Raw genomic sequence first — 16,406 nt, 5'->3', positions numbered from 1 at the left:
CTTCAGATCACATTAAAAAACGAGGAGCCCAGAAGGGCTCAGACCCCCGGCCCCAGTCGTAAGGCCTGGGAACAGACTTGGATCTGCACCGGAACCAGCCTGGGGCTCGTCCACACAGCATCCCCGCGAGCCCATCTGTGTACTTGAAAGGTCAGTTCCCAAGCCTGCTGGGCTCCATATGGCCCCAGGTGTAAACACTAGGCAGACGCAACGACGTCCTGCCATTTCTCTGCTGTACTCCCAGGTCACAGACTACACCCATCAATCGCATGAACTTGTGAATGTGTTTTTTTGGGGTCACAATATTATTTTTTAAATAGAGTTTGTTGCCTACACAAAAACACAAAAAATTTCACTTCTGGTTTCTCTTTTAAAAAGCAGAAATAGGGCGCCTGGGTGGCTCAGTGGGTTAAGCCTCTGCCTTCGGCTCAGGTCATGATCTCAGGGTCCTGGGATCGAGTCCCGCATCGGGCTCTCTGCTCGGCAGGGAGCCTGCTTCCTTCTCTCTCTCTGCCTGCCTCTCTGTCTACTTGTGATCTCTGTCTGTCAAATAAATAAATAAAATCTTTAAAAAAAAAATAAATAAAAATAAAAAAAATAAAAAGCAGAAATACTGGAGAACAGCGGGTCCTGCGTAGCCACCAGAGTGTCTAAGACCTTCCAGCAGCTCCCTAAGGCTTCCAGAACACTATTAAAGCTCACAGACTAGAAAGAAATAAAATTGTCCCTTTGTGCAGATAACATAATTATGTAGAAAATCCTAAGGATTTCACACACACACACACAAAAATACTAACTGCTAGAATTAAAAACTGAGTTTAATGAGCTACAGGAAAAAAGATCAATACAGACGCACATACACATATACACACACAAACATACACACACACACACACACACACACAGAGTCCTATTTCTATACTAGCAACAAGCCTGTAGAAACTGAATTGAAACCCACGGTGCTAGTCACAGCTGCTGGACAAGAAAAAGAAATACGGGCTGTAAATCTAACGGAATATATGCAGCACCCATGTACTGAAATTTACAAAACTCTGGTGACCGAAGACAAGGACTATTTAAACAAATTGCGAGAGGTACCACATTATCAACACAGGAGAGGTGTCAGTTCTCCCAATATCGATCTATAAGTTTAACACGATTCCTATCAAAATCCCAGCAAGATTGTCTTGGTAGAGAAAGACAAGCTTACTCTAACATTTACACGGAAAGGTGACGAAACTAGAGTACTTAAAAATGAGTTTGAGAAAGAATAAAGTACCTCACGAGCTTCCCTCTTGCCCAGCGTTGTGTTTCCTACATCGCCTTGTGTGTTTTTTATCATATGGCCCATATGTGCCCCTTTGGCTGAATTCCTCCCTCGGTGGAGTCCTGGACCAGTGCCAGGTCTCCTGGAAGGTGTCACGAGGGGTCCTCCCCTAACAGAAGCCACGCCGGAGCTCGGGTTCCGAGCATGGCCTCCATGCCTGTAAATGCAGTACTGAGGAGCTCGAGTGTTTTCTGGAAACTGGCATCACTGGCTTTGCGTGGTGGAGACGAGAGGGCTGGTCTAGATGCAAGGAGCTGAGTGGAGCTGGGGACGCGTGCTCGTGACAGACTGTGTTCCTCCCTGCACACTTTCGGAAGGGGGCCATTGACAAGTACTCAAAACCACCTGAGTCCTTCCCAGGACGGTGTGCCCCATGGTGGCTGTGGCAACCTGCCATCCCAGGGAGCCTCCTGGCTGCAGGAAGGAGGTGGTTATTGCCCTGGGGGAACACTGAACCCGGAAGCTTTTGTGGCAAGAAATTCTTGCCCTTGGGAGGTAGGCATGAGGGCAAGGAGCTAGGGGTTCGGGGGTGGAGAACAGAGGACCCCCCGAGCATGAGCCCAGGAGACTCGTCCTTCCTGCACCTGAGGACTCAGAGCAAATGTCCTCTGAGAACCAGGATTCTCCCTCAAGACACAGGACCCATACCCCCAAGAAGACCTGGGTCCCTCCAGGATCCAGGCACAGCAGCTCCCCCTGCTCCGGAGTCTGGAGTCTGAAGGTCTCTCTTGTCCAGTCCAAGGGGCTACGTTCCTGGACAGGGCCTTCCTGGGAATGGTGCACTACATTGTGGATTATCTTCCTTCGGCTTAATTCCTCCACAGCCCCTCGGAGGCCTGTTCACCCAGAGAACAGCGCCGATCAATGTCAGGAACAGGGGAAGCTTCAGGAAGACCAGGAGCAGGAAGTGGACACTGCTGAGCAAGGACCTGCGGGGGGGACATAGGGACAGGAAATGACTGCCTCCTCGGGGGGAGGCCCAGGACCCTTCTCTCCCAGCCTGTTCCTGTGTCCTGACCCTAGAGCCCTCATAACTCAGGATCAAACTTGGAAAAGATGTACCTGGGCAGCCCCTCTCTGGGGCCCCATCACCTCCCCTCCCCTGACTGTGCACTACTCCTGGGAATTCTGTTAAGGAGAGGTGATGGGGCAAGGAGAAGAGGCGCCTGGCACTGCCTGCTTTCCAGAAGCTTTCTCTCTGTCCCTTTCTCTCACATTTGTCCTTAACAACCTACTTCTTGAAAACTAGCCCCACCCTCACTTTAAAGCCCTGACCCTTATCCTTGGCCCTACACAGGGCCTGAGAGCAACATGGTAGCCCTTTCTGGGTATCTTTGGGAGGAGGAAAGTAGCCTGGAGCCAGTTCATCTCTCTCCAAACCCCCACAAGAAGCACCTGGATCTGTGGTTCAGCAAAGACCTTTGGAGGTAAACCCGAGTTAAGGCTCTAGAACCAGAAGACAGAGTCCAGAACCAGGGGGGGAAAGGAGAAGGGGAGGGGTGGACATGGGAGGAGCCGCATGTCCACATGAGCCAGCCTCCTGTTCCCCTGCAGCTGCTGCATGGGGGAGAACGTTCCCAAAACAAGTGATACTTTCCACATGAAATCCCCATACAGCCACTGAGAATGTAAACATCGTGACCCAAACTGAAGCAAACCCAGCAGAGAGGTAAAAAGCTCATGGTGTGTTGCCAGCCCCCACCCCAGGATCCCATAAGGCTGCTGAACCCCGTCTTCTGTGGTCTCTAGGCTGGGGGCCCTTACCCTGAGCAGCAAGTCAACGGCTCCTCCATGCTGAGGTTCTGTTTGGTGTTCAGCCCCGGAAAGGCAGCAGGTGCAGCTTGACATGTGGTCCTCCCTGTGGTTTTACTTGGTGCTGGAGACAAATCACACATCAGGGGCTACTCTATCCCTAGCCAACCACTACGTGCCCGTTTGAACCCAACGTTATGCACGATGGCCCACTGGAAGAAGGGAATTGAGAGATGCTCCAAAGCTAGCGTCAGGCCACTTCCAGGATGGTGTGAGCTGCTCAGGGACCAAATGAGACTTTTCTAGAACGGGTCAAATGAGCCACCTCTAGTAAGTGTCGGATCTTTCTTTCCATCCCAAGTCTGACTCTGCCTAGGGAGAGAGCAGGGGCAAGCCTGGAGAAAATGGCCCCGCCTGTGGCCCAGGAGCCTCAGAGAGACTGTAGGAGGGGGCTCACAGCACCTTCAGATGGAAACTAAGGCCACTTTAACTCCCTGCTGGGGAGGAGCTAAGTCTCAGGTGTCCAGGCTATTGGTGTGACCAGTGTCTCTGCCCCAACCTCATGACTGCCCCAAAAAAGCAAGTCTCCCAGAGTCTTCGCCTTCCCAGGACAGGCTCCGTTTCATCCATCTTGGCCTTGACATCTGGCCACTGGGGATTCACTGACGTATGTGGCACCATCCCTGCCCTCACACAGGGCAGAGGCATCTAAGTCGATGGGCTCAAATCAATAAAGAGAGGGCAGAGGGGCGGCCCGCCATCAGATACAGCGAGAGCACAGAAGGCTCAGACCTCAGGGGCCATCCAGGCAAGCAGAAAGGAGAGAAACGAGGAATGGTGACACCTAGAGGAGGCCACGGGGATTACGAGATATTTTTAGAACAGGAGAGAACCCAGAGTGTAGTTCTGGGCTGAGGGGAAGAGAAAGTGTGGATAATTGATGGAGGAAGATACAGATGAGCAAGGAGAGAATTTGACTCGAGGAGACAGGGAGGCAAGGAGCTCCAGGTTGAGCAGCCAGCCTCAAGATGATTGTTCTCGAACAGGGTGAGGGAAACCGCCCTCAACCTAGAAGGGAAAGGGGGAAGAAAGAGTTAGGCATCACAGAAGTTTGTAGGGGGAGAAGAAAAGAAATTGAGAGAGTTCACGTCTGATATTCCATGTGCCCTTGGTAAGATAGAAGAATGGGAGAGTCATGTTAGAGACTATGAACTTGTATGGACACCCATCATCACCGGCTGTGACTTCTCCAGTGCTACTGCAGCAGATAGATTTTAGGTGGGAGATCGATTTGCCCTAGATTGCCTAGGATCTCACCCAGTTTTAGCACTCAAAGCCCCACATCCCAAGAAATTTCTCAGTCCTAGGCAAACCCCAATGGTTGCTCACCCTAATTTTAGATGGATCCAGGGATGACGGTTTCGAGAAGCAGGTAGGGAAATGGTGCATGACAAGTGAAGAAAATGTAGTCCTCCTTGAGAGTCGGGCCTGGCTTAGGAAGGAAGTGAGATCAGGGCAGGGGAGGGGCAGGCAATAAGTGGGGAGAGAATGGAGAGAGGGATCCAAGGGCTGGAAACATATGTGAGATTGCGAGTAGGGCCAGCAGGGGTGAGGGTGTGGGAAGGCTGATGCACAGAAAGTTCTCTGAAAGTACAGTGTCTGCAGGTAGGGTTCTGGACATGGACCAGTTTGGGGTGACAGCAAGATGTGCAATGTTGCCATGGAGTGGCTGGAGAGTGGAAATGCAGGTCACCGCAGTTGAGAAGGTCCTGAAAGCTGAGACAAGTTACTTGTTAAAAACTCCCAAGACAATGACAAGGATTAGGGGTGTCGGAGAGTAACCTAGAAGCCAATGGAAGGTCATGCCAAGGAGAAGTAGAGGATGCATGTGGCCATGTGACACAAATGTTAAAGGAGCAGATAGGATAGTGATAGGTTGTGGTGGGGGACTGGGAGAATTTGAACATAGCTTCACCACCCTATAGCACATGGAAGTAGGAAAAAGAACAGCTTCCACTCAACAAGCCTATTTTTTGAAATGAGAGGAGTGAGGCCAATTTCAGGACAGTATAGTCGAGAGAATATTGTATGAGTAAGCTGAAGATGTATGTATGAAGAATTTGTTTCCTTTGGTACAGGTTTCCAAAGGGCATGGTGGAGATAGTCTTGGTGCAGCATGGAGGGGCCTCCCGCAGTGGAGTGAGGTTCTGGCCCTCTGAAAATGAGGGTACCTTCAGCCACACACTCCCACCCATGCCAAGGCTAAAAAGACAGCTGCCTCTCACCCTGTCTTCATCATAGGCTCTTGCCAACACTACTGGGATGAGGACTAGACGAGACCCAGAGACAAGACCCATAAGCTCTGCTGGTGGAGTGAGAGGATCTCTTACCTGTGGAAACAAACACGTTAACGTGGAATGAAGGGTCATATGACCACACATCCAGGAGCCATACTGTCTGAATTCTACACCAGTAGGATCCAGCATCGTCTGCAGTGAGGTTCTCCATGGTCACTATAAAGGTGAGATGATCAGCGTGGTCTCTGATGGACACACGCCCACTCCTCTCTTCTTTCTCTTCTCCCTTGGTCTCCACGATCTTCTCACATGTTGCGTCATACTGTCCTCGGCACCAGTATTTGCTATACCTCTGGTATACCTCCTTGTACTGACACTGCACGCACAGAGAGCCACCCAAGGTGCCCGTCACAGAGCTGGGGCCTGTCAGGGACAAAGAGCCTGGAAGACACAAGCCACATCCCAGGACTCCATCTCAAAGGTCCCCTACAGCAGCTGTCTGCCTGAAGCCCAAGGGGAAAGTTGCCAGGGAGGTGTAGACAGTTCTGGGCTCAGGGATGTGGGCCTGGAGGGACATCTAAGTTTAAAACCTAACCCAGAGAGTCTGGCAACTAGGGCCAGCAAGAGAGGTAGGGATCTGTGCCTTGTGAGCCTAGAAACACTGAGTAACCACACAAGGATCCTGCCTCTTGGGGACAGGGAGAATGAGAACAAAGCTGGAGAGGGAGCAGCAGGAGCTCTGTCCTGCCCTGTCTTAGCCTTTGCAGGCATGAGATTCAGTGAGGTATAAAAACACTTCCCTTTGCAGTGAGCCTCTGCATTCAGGTTTTCTGCAACTCAAACTTGTTCTGTAGAAGCACAGCTTCTTGTTTACTCCACTCTAGAGGTGTTCTCAAGAGAGGAAAATAAACCCTGGCCTTCCTCCAGTCTCGAAGGAGGAGCGATACACTGCTAGGAAGGGCTGGGTCCCAAGGAGACTCTCACAGGCTTCTTGACATGAGTTTAGGGCATGAACTGACCACCCCTAACCCCATGACTGTCCCCAGGACCTTACCATCTTTCTTTACCACCTTTCCCCCTTCCTTTCTTAAGCTAGCCATACAGCCCTCCATAAATGTAAAGTGGTCACATTTTTCCAATGTTTGTAACCCCAGGTGTTTGTAATCCCAAAGGGTATGGTGGGTGGGAGAATGCTGGAACAGAGAGTGGGGAGCTAAGCCAGGAGCTGGGATGGGAAAGAACAAAAAAAAAAAAAAAAGAACCAAAATTTCAGTCTCTACAAGTGACTCCAAAGCTTTTATCAGGACCCAGGAGGAAGCCTAGCTTTAAATGGACAGGAAGCTGAACCTGTGGCCTCGGAGAGATCAGCCAATCCACGTGAAGGGGTGGGAAGAAGTTTCCGTCTCTAGTTTACCTGAACCCAAGCAAGGGCATTTAGGCAATTTTATCAGAGTTAAGCAAGCAGATGTGAGGAAGCCGTGATATGCTGGTAAACCAGCTCTGGGCAGGGAGCAAGGTGGGGTGCAGGAGAGTCAAGGAGAAGCCATGGTTCATAACGTTTCCCAGTTTCTGTGGTGTAAACACGCTCACTATGACGAATTTCATGCTAACAATATGCTGTCACTGGTTGTAAGGTTGGGAAAATAAGTCTGTGATCAGCTCTTGTGAGTGGGTGCAAGCCGGCTCCAGCCAGTGCTGCTTTGGTGCCCATTTCCTTAATTACAGTGATTCAGAAAAAGTCCATCATCAAGAGGAAGAAGAAGAAGAGGAGGAGGAGGAGAGGGAGGGGGAGGAGGAGGGGGGAGGCGGAGGAGGAAGGGGGGGGAAGGGAGAGAAGAAAAAGAAGGGAAAAAAAGAAAATAACCATTATTATTTTCATCCTCATTTAAGACATTTTGAGCGTCTCCCGTCTATAAAGAGATACATCTCTTAAATGTCTTTCTGAGTCTAAGATCTCAGTCATGAGGGCCCCAGCGGACCTTGAAGACCATCCCATCCACTCTCCTGTGTTACTGAGAAGAAAATTATGTTTTAGCCAGTGTCACCCAACTGGTCTTCTTTCTTTAAACCTCTGCCTTTCCCACCCACTATTCTGGGACAGTCCATCATTATGTTGGGCAGGTTCTATGTCTTACCCAACATAAAAATTATTCTATAAACATGAAGAATACCACCTAATTTTTACCCTGAACTTACTTTCCACAGAGAATGGGCTCTCATGCATGTTGAATGTCTTTTTTTTTTTAAGACTATCTTCTCCAAAACAATTATATTTACCTAACTGCACAACACCTTGTTCTAGCAGGGGTTTAAGATGCATGCTGAGGGTACCTTTTTGGTCCCTTCTTTAATTCCTGCTAAGAAACATTTCCAACCCCTTTATACTAAGTTCTGACACATTCTGAACTATTGCTAATGCCTGAACTTTCCATGATCTTTAAAGAGATTGACACTTTCACATAAGTTATTCTCTCTGTCCACTCAGCAAACTCATTCATCCTTCAAGACCAAAGTCCAGTGAAGCCTCGATAAGGACTTGCACTGGATCAAGAGCAGTGTTTGGGGCCCCTGTTGTGCAGCTCCATACCACATGAATAAATTTCTACAGAAAGTTCTATGCTGTATCACAGTGACTTGACTCCCTCTTTCAACCATGAGTCCCTGAGTGCAGAAGTTGCTGTCCTGACACACAGCTGGTCCTGGCACACAGATGGTGCTCAATAAGCCTATGCAAATCTGTAGATGAATGCTTCAGTGGTAGAAGAATGTACAGATGGATGAATGGATGTGTCCTCCCTGTTTCTGCTGAGACTTCTCTGGCTTGAACCCAGGACAGACCTTCTACCCACTGTTCCACCCCCTCCAATAACAAGTGCCCAAAACCCCAGCCCCACTCACCTGAGAGGCAGAGAAGGAGCAGAACTGGGGACAGCCACATGGTCCTGTCTCTGGCTGGTGTCCCCAGCAAATCCAGGTCCCCGCTGTAATCCAGGTGTTTGCAACAGAGCCTGCGGTGTCCACTTTCTACTTGCTCAAGTTTCCTATGTGTTTCTGTCTCTCACCTACTTCCTTTTTCATCTCCTAGATACTTCCTAGTTTGAAGCCCTACTTAGGAAAAGGGGAAGAGTGTCAAGAGATCAGAGAATTGACTACGAACAAGAGAAATCTGCTGGTTTTTCCTGGCAATACAAAGTTTGGATCATACCCCGAGTCTTCATGAAAGTCAGTCCCAAAATATGAAACCTCCAACAGAGGAGAGCCTTTGGCCCCATCTCTCATTCTTCTTCCTGTCCAAGGCTACTTGCTCGACCAAACCAGCTGTCCCTTCTCTCTGACTATATACTTTTGGGTCATAAAACACCCCACTTAAATATCTGGGGTGAGGACTCCCCATGAATCTCTCAACCACTACCTCCATGTGGTTGATCTCATACCTCTTCCTCTAACGTAGTCTCTCTTCTGGGCTCTGGACCCAACTTTTTGACCACTTGTGGGGAAGCTCCACCTGCTTGTACACCCTTAATCTATTTCAGTATAAAGGTGTTGGTGAAGGGCATAGATCCCGGAGTCGTGCAGATTTAAATCCCACCTCCATCGTGTACTAACCATGTGCCCTTGGGCATGTTGCTACATCACTCTCATCCCTAGCTTCTTCATCTATAAAATAGAGTCATAGTAACCATCCTCACCTCATAGAAATAAAGGAGTGAACAAACATAAAGCACTTGTCACCATGCCTGGAACATAGTAACTGTTCAGTAAACGTTAACTCTTTAGAATAGTCATGGATCAGGACTAGCTTCTCATCTGGTCTGTCAAACAGCTATACACTCCCTCCAATTCAACTTAAACATCAGAAACATATTCTTCTCGAAGACACAGGTATTGGCTTTGCCCAAACTATTTAAGTTTACAACAAAGCTGCGAGGCAGGTACCATTATCCCCACTTTATAGATAGGAAGACAGAGGCACAGAGAGGTCCTGAAGCCAGACATCATCAAATCAAGTCCATAAATCCTAGTCTAGTTTGTTAGCCATAGGGATTTGGGGAGAAAGCTGTCTGGTGTCAACCAATGCCCAGAGCCATTCTGCTTGGGGACAGCAGGAGGTCCATAGGGCTCTGGCCTGCCCACCCCCACCAGCAACTGTCAGAAGCATCTGGAACACATACATTTGGGAGAAGAGGCTTAACTCCTAGGAGAAAAGGCTCATCTTATCACTGTCTGTTCCACCACACCAGAGAGGAGGTAGAAGCTGGGGCAGTGCAAAGCTGAGCACAGACAACATTATTAGGGAAATGCAGCCATCAAGGAATGCAAATCAAAACCATGGTGAGACACTACTTTACACCCACTAGGAAGACTACCATCAAGAAGTCAGATAGTAAGTCTTAACAAAGATGTCAAGAAGTCAGAACGTCCATATACGCATTCATGGGAAGAAAAATGGTGCAACCAGTTTGGAAAACAGTCTACAAATTCCTCAAAGGATTCCACATAGAGTTGCCATAAGACCCAGTGATTTCACTCCTAGGTGTACACCCAAGAGAAATGAAAACATATGTCCACACAAAAACAGGTACACAAAGGTTTTTAGTAACTTTATTCAGAATAGCCAAAAGGTAGAAACAACCTGATGTCCATCAGCAGATGAACAGATAAACAAAATGTGATCTAACCTCACAATGAACTATTACTCAGCCATTAACAGGAATGAGACCTGCTAGAAGGTGAACCTGAAAACATTACGCAAAGTGAAGGAAGCCGGTGACTGAAGACCTCATAGTATGTGATTTCATTCATTGCAAAGACGAGAACAAGGAAATCTATAGATACAGAAGTCATGTAGTTGTTGCTTAGGACTTGGTGAGATTCAGAAAGGGATGATAGCTAGAAAGCATGGGGTTTCCTTTTGAAGATGATGAAGATGCTCTCAGATCGGGTGTGGTGATGGCCGCACATATCTGTGAGTACGCCAAACGCCACTGAATTGCATACATTACATGGGCAAGTTGCATGATATGTGAACTATATCTCAATAAAGCTTTTTTTTTTTTTTTAAGATGAGCACAGAGAGGCAGGAGACCGGCTGGTGGGTGGGAAGGGAGAGGTAGGGATGGGAGATGGGTCTCAGAATGGTGTTTTCCTCTGCACCCCCACACCATTCCATGTCTTTATTCTTCATCCAGAGCCCAGCACATGGGCCCCAGGAAGACCAGGCTTTTCAGAGCATCAGCAGCAGGAAGTGAAGGGACCAGGGTATGGGAGATGGCACCACACGAAAGACCTGCCTCCCAGAGACAGGTGTCTGGACCTCTCTCCCACCCTCAGCAATGAGCAACCTATACATAGGAGAAAAGTCAGAAAGCTCAGCTCCAAAATTAGAAGAGAAAGAATTAGACACCTGCCCATATAGGCACTGCTGAGCAAAGGAAGGATGAAACAGTGATGAGGACAAGCTCGTCCATAGTTTCTTCTTCTAACATTTCCTTTATTAAAAAAGAAAATCCACACACCTCTTGAAAGGTGGTCAAGGTAGAGTTCTAGGAAATAAAATAATTAAATGACAAATGCATCTTGAAAACAGAGGAAAATTTGGTGGACTCTGCATAAAACAATGGAGAGGAGGAATAATGTGGGTCAAAACCCTAATGATTAAGGAAAGAATTTCTCTGGGGCCCATCCAACTCCTGAGAGGATGCCCCATAAGCACTAATAAGCAACTACCATAGAAATAGAGCCTGGTGGTGGGTATCAAGGAGGGCCTGTATTGCATGGAGCACTAGGTGTGGTGCATAAACAATGAATCTTAGAACACTGAAAAAATAAATGTTTTCAAAAAGAAAGAAAGAAATAGAGCCTCTAGAGTGGAGGTGTGATGTCCCTGAATGGGTGCCAAATCCGGATGCCAGTGTGTGAGGAATGCAGACGTTGCTGGTGCTTTTGAAAGAAAAGGAGGAAGCTTTGAAATTTGATTCAGTGGCTTTCCTGCTTTCAAAATTTCACCATCTCCCCTTTGGCTACAGTCAAGTCCAGACCCTGTTGTGATACACCAGACCCAGCTCCTGGCTGGCCTCCAGCCTCTCCCTGTCCTCCACAGCTCACACTCTGCGTCCTGGCCACTGTAAACGACTTCCAGTGCCCAAACAGCAGGTGCTCCCTTGAGCCAACAAGCCAGTGCACATGGTGATCTCTGGACGCCCATCCAACCTCCCATCCACCTGCCCAGGCACATGTACCCTCTCAGCTTCCTTTGAGATGCAGATAAATCCTTCCCTCCCAACCTGGGCCCTGGCAGACTTAACCCCTGCCTCTGAGCCACTGCCCCACCTGTGTTCATGTCATTTTCTCCTAACCCCGCCCCAACATGCTTTCTCGGGTTTTCTGTCTTCGGTGTTGCTCTGTTTTGTTTGGTCTTTGGAGGTTTCCTCAGGTCCTGCAGGTTGAGTTCACAGGCCCAGGAAAACCACCCTTCACCAAACTTGTCCTTTCTTTACCTGGTGCTTTCAATCCCATCCCCTGTTCACACACCTCAGAGACAATCCTTCAGTGGACGTTCTTGCCTCCGCGTGATTATGAAGTACGTATGCTTGCTTTGTAGGCATATGCTTAAAACTACACGGTTTCGGGCCATCCATCTCATTCTGGGGTTACTTTTCTCATGCAGCACCGGGTCCTGAAGCCTCATCCGTGTCACCGAGTGTCCATTTTACTGTTTCCAGCTTCGGCTTCTCCTCCGCAACAGGTGCCCGAGGCCACTCATCAGTGCCTGGTGTTGGACGTCTAGGTGGCCCCCAACTCCTTGCCTCCATGAATGGCACCTAATGAACATTCTCTAGCACACACCCCCTAGGGGCCTGCAGAACATGTTCCCGGGATATACACCCAGAGCAGGGTTTCCAGGCCCCAGGGAAAACATACCCTTAACCTGACAGATTGCTGTCCAGAATGGCCACGTTGGGCGGTCGGGTCTCATTCCTTGAAGCCAAAGTTTACAGTCAGAACCTGTTTCACTGAGTGGAACAGAGTCTTCACCAACTGTGCACTGTGATCCCTGTGATGTCCCCCCACCCCTTGATGCTGGCCAGCCGTTTGGTCTGGATTAACTCAGTCAGGTGAAAAAAAAGGTATATATATATAATAGTTCCTCAACTCTTACGGAAATCCGTCTGTCTAGACTCTCCACAGCTTAAGACCAATTCAGGATCCTTGTTTGGCCCCTCAAGGGAAATAAACCAGGGCCACCCGCCAGGACCCTCGGGTGCATTATCAACAATCGCTTCCTGCCTGCACACACCACAGGGGACTCTGGGCGTCTCGTGGCTGCACTCCCAAGCCGTCACTAATGCTGCCTGAAGTGGCTCATTCTCCCAACCGCCCCATTACTGCTGCCCCCAGACAAGTTGTGCTACTTCATCAAGTCTCCTGGGAATCAGGGTCTGCTCCTCTGAGGCCCTGCACACCCCAACACCAGGCCTCTGGCTTGTCCTCATTCTGCTCCTCGTGGGAAGCTTGGCTGTTGTCCCCTTAACTGCCGGCCTCCCACTCCTCCAGAGAGCACCCCTCTCCCGCCTGGCACCTCTCTAGCTCCCCGTTCCTTCATTGGGATGGTGGCATTGCCCTCCTAAGGACTGCTGTGAGGCATGAAGGAGATCCCTGATGTCAAATGCTAGGCACAGACCCTGGCACAATGTAACAACTGATATCACACACACACACACACACACACACACACACCAGTGGGCTGATGAAACGTCCCCCGCCTCTGTGTCTGGCAAGGAACAGCCGCGGTCTCCATATCCTCCCGCCCATCTGGGTGGGTGGAAACGGTTTCCTGGGACCCGGGTGTCACCTCTCCCAAACTCGCTTCATTCTTTTCTCCAGGGAAGGTTCAGTAAGTGACAAGTCCCAGACCCACTCACCTGTGGCAGAGGGGGGCCGAGCTACAAACAGACTGGTGGTCCAATCTCCCAAGCCCCGGAATGTCCAGATCCTTATCTTCTGACATCTGGCCTAGGAGCTCCAGGCCTCGATAGGTCACTTCCCATCTGTATTTTGTTATCAGCTTCCTTCCTCTGCCGCTTCGTCATTTTGTGTTGCGAAATTATTGGTAAAGGGGAACTACCTGCTGAAAAAGAGAGTGACCCAAAAGCAAAGCTGCAAGGGGAGCTTGGTGGCACCTCGTCTGCTCACCTGCCGAGGGCCTGCCCACCCATGGCAGGGCCCACCCGGCTCCATCCCAGGTCGTCCTTGGCTCTCAGCCCCATAGATCCACAGCTCCAGCCCTGCCCTGAGGGAAGCGACTGCCCACCGTGGTCACAGCACAGGTCCTCTTGGGGGGCAATTTCTGGTCCAGCTGTGACCAAGGTTTACATCCTGCTCAGTTCAAAGCTTTATCTACCTGTATGCTCTTCTTAGTGTCACACGGAGGAGTGGGGACATACTCCAGTCTTACGGTTCTAGAGGTTGGAAACCCGAAATTAGTTTTGCTGGGCCAAAGTCAAGGCGTCAGCAGGGCTTCGTTCCTTCGGAAGCTCCAAGGCAGACTCCACTTCCTTGCCTTGTGCCACCATGCGACCCCCACCACGCCACCCTCGGCTTCCGTCAGAATGTCTGCTTCTCTGACTCTGAACCTTCAGTGTCTGTCTTATAGGAAACTTACGATAACATTGGGCCCACGGGATCACCCAGGAGAATCTCTCCATCTCAGGATCTTTAACTTAATCCCATTTGTAAAGTTCCTTTTGCTGAGAAAGGGGGTAACGTGACAAACATTGCAGAGAACGTTGTTCAAGTGATGAACCTTGAGGTCCAACCTGGTTAGAGGAGAAAGTGAAGAAAGAGAAGGGACCTGCTGTACTGGTCTGGATATGTGATGTTTGCTGCTGTAACTGGCAGCCCTAAAGTCTCAGGGGCTCAACGTGATAAAGGTTTATTTCTCACTTACTGCATACTCCAAGGAAAGTCAGGGAGATTGCTAAGTGGAAGGATCTAGACTCTTTCCAGCATGTGATGCCAACAGCTTCAATACTGGTCCCTGTTTTTACCATGCAGTGTGTGTGTGTGTGTGTGTGTGTGTGTGTGTGTATACTACATAGACGCCTTATGGCCAGGCCCAGAAGTGGTGAAACTGATTTCCATCCACATCCAGAGGAACCACAAGACAGAGGCTCTGTATTGGAATGTCATCAGAAACAAAGTAAGCCAATTCTATGCCCTGTCTTTAAAAACATGCACTTCGGGGCACCTGGGTGGCTTAGTGGGTTAGGCATCCAACTCCGGATACCAGCTCAGGTCATGACCTCAGGGTCATGAGATCGAGCCTGAATCAGGCTCCGCACTGGGCATGAAGGCTGCTTGGGATTCTCTCTCTCCTTTACCTTCTGCCCCTCCCCTCCCCTCCCAGGAAGGTAGTCTTTTTCCCTATCCCTCCCACTAAGGACAACTAAACCCTGAACATGACACATAAAACAAAATAAGAAGGTTCTTAAAAGTGGAGAGAAAGTAGACTGGGAAGGGGCCTTGTGAATCAGAATTTTCTTTAGCTTCATATATCCAGACTGGAGAAGCCAGCAACAGGGAAATAATAACAGGCCCGGGGCAGGGAGATGGCGGGGCGGGGGGTGGGGGTTGGGGGGGGAATTCCACAGAAGCCATCTCTTTTGCCAAAGAACCAGGAAAGGGTCAGCCTAGCAAAACTAAAGCTTAGATCATAACTTCTCTACCTCCAACCAAACCACAGAGAAAATAGGGGCCACCACCCACCCAGGGCAGCACAGGCAGCAGGGGGGAAGTAGCTGCTAGGCACCGAGCCCCTCCCAGCCAGGAAGCTGAGCAGTGGAGGCCCAGGGGAGAGCCAGAGCACACTGCCTCACCCATAGGGGTTCAGACAGCCTCCTGGGCGTGCCGGCTGGCTCATACCACACTCTGTGTACTGTACAGGTCCGCACACATTCCAGCATGAACTCGGGAGTACTGTCGGTCCAGGTGGCGTCGTCTGCAGCCTGCACTGCACTGACCAGGGTTCTGCCTGGTTCACTCCCGGGGGGTCTCCAGTACCTGGCCCAAAGAGGGGGTTGGTGAATGAGCACAAACCGAAGGGAGAATGGGAGGGAAGACAGCAGCCTGGAAACGGTTTGGGAAAGACAAAGGAATGTCCTGTCAGTGGGATCAGGTTATTTTGCATTAACCAAGTGTTAAAAAACAGAAATTCAGCTGAGTACATTGGAAGATCTTAGAGGCTTTATTATTACTTATTATGAGCCGTGGGAGAAAAAGTAGCAAAGGCTGGACTTTGTTGCAGCTGGAAGCCTCCAGGCAGCCAGGCTGAGGCAGAGAGGTTGTAATTCTCCACAGCTCCCTCCAGGAATTCTTTTAATGTTTTATAGCTTTGCTCTTGTTAGTGTTGCTTCCCTCTGATAACAGAAAACAACCGCCTACAAGACACACATTGGCAGCCCTCATTCAAGCACGCGGCCCACTGATACACATCTGAAGGCTCTCATCCCTGACGTTTTCTGACACAGTAGTAAATAAACTTATCTGAAGAGCAGTTAGCCCCTCGAGGTCCTGGAGACCTTGCTTCTAACATGCACACATTCCTTAGAGACCTACACTATGCCCTAACCCCCGCTAACTAAAAGTATATAATCAGTCACTCCTCACAAGCCCAGGCCAGCTCTTTCTGCCCGTGAGTCCTGTCCCTGAGCTATTTAAGAAAGAAAGAAAGAAAGAAAAGAAGAAAAGAAAAGAAAAAAGAAAAAGCACCTTTGGGCACAAAAACATCTCAAGAATTCTTTCATGACTGTTATTATTATTGTGAATCATGTGGGGCATTGCACGGTGGTGGGGGCTGGTGACCCAGCATGAAAGAGTTCCCCCAAGGCAGAACAAAAGAGAAGTTTATTGAATACTATGCCAGGCAGCAGGCAGGACAGCAGAGGAGAGGCCATCTGCCACAAGGCAGTGGCCACAGTTATACGGTGGAGTGGGGCACAGTTCTGTGTTAAAGCCTCTGCCTTCGGCTCAGG

General features: G+C 49.5%; 1 protein-coding gene across 1 annotated transcript; it reads right to left on the bottom strand.

Annotated features, from left to right (window-relative positions):
• Positions 1-1,384: 1,384 nt before the first annotated feature.
• On the bottom strand, positions 1,385-13,427 carry CD300E (CD300e molecule). The gene is made up of 5 exons (XM_032870697.1): positions 13,299-13,427; positions 8,275-8,481; positions 5,470-5,817; positions 3,092-3,203; positions 1,385-2,256 (listed from the first exon to the last, which is right to left on the bottom strand). The coding sequence occupies exons 2-5, from the start codon at positions 8,312-8,314 to the stop codon at positions 2,073-2,075; spliced, it is 684 nt and encodes a 227-aa protein (XP_032726588.1). The 5' UTR covers positions 8,315-8,481; positions 13,299-13,427; the 3' UTR covers positions 1,385-2,072.
• Between the last annotated feature and the right edge of the window lie 2,979 nt (positions 13,428-16,406).

The sequence above is a fragment of the Lontra canadensis genome, unplaced genomic scaffold (assembly GCF_010015895.1).
Source record: "Lontra canadensis isolate GAN:19392208 unplaced genomic scaffold, GSC_riverotter_1.0 scaffold41, whole genome shotgun sequence".
Taxonomy (NCBI): Eukaryota; Metazoa; Chordata; class Mammalia; order Carnivora; family Mustelidae; genus Lontra; species Lontra canadensis.
The sequence above is the reverse complement of the archived record's forward strand: the minus strand, read 5'-3'. Positions and strand labels throughout refer to the sequence as shown.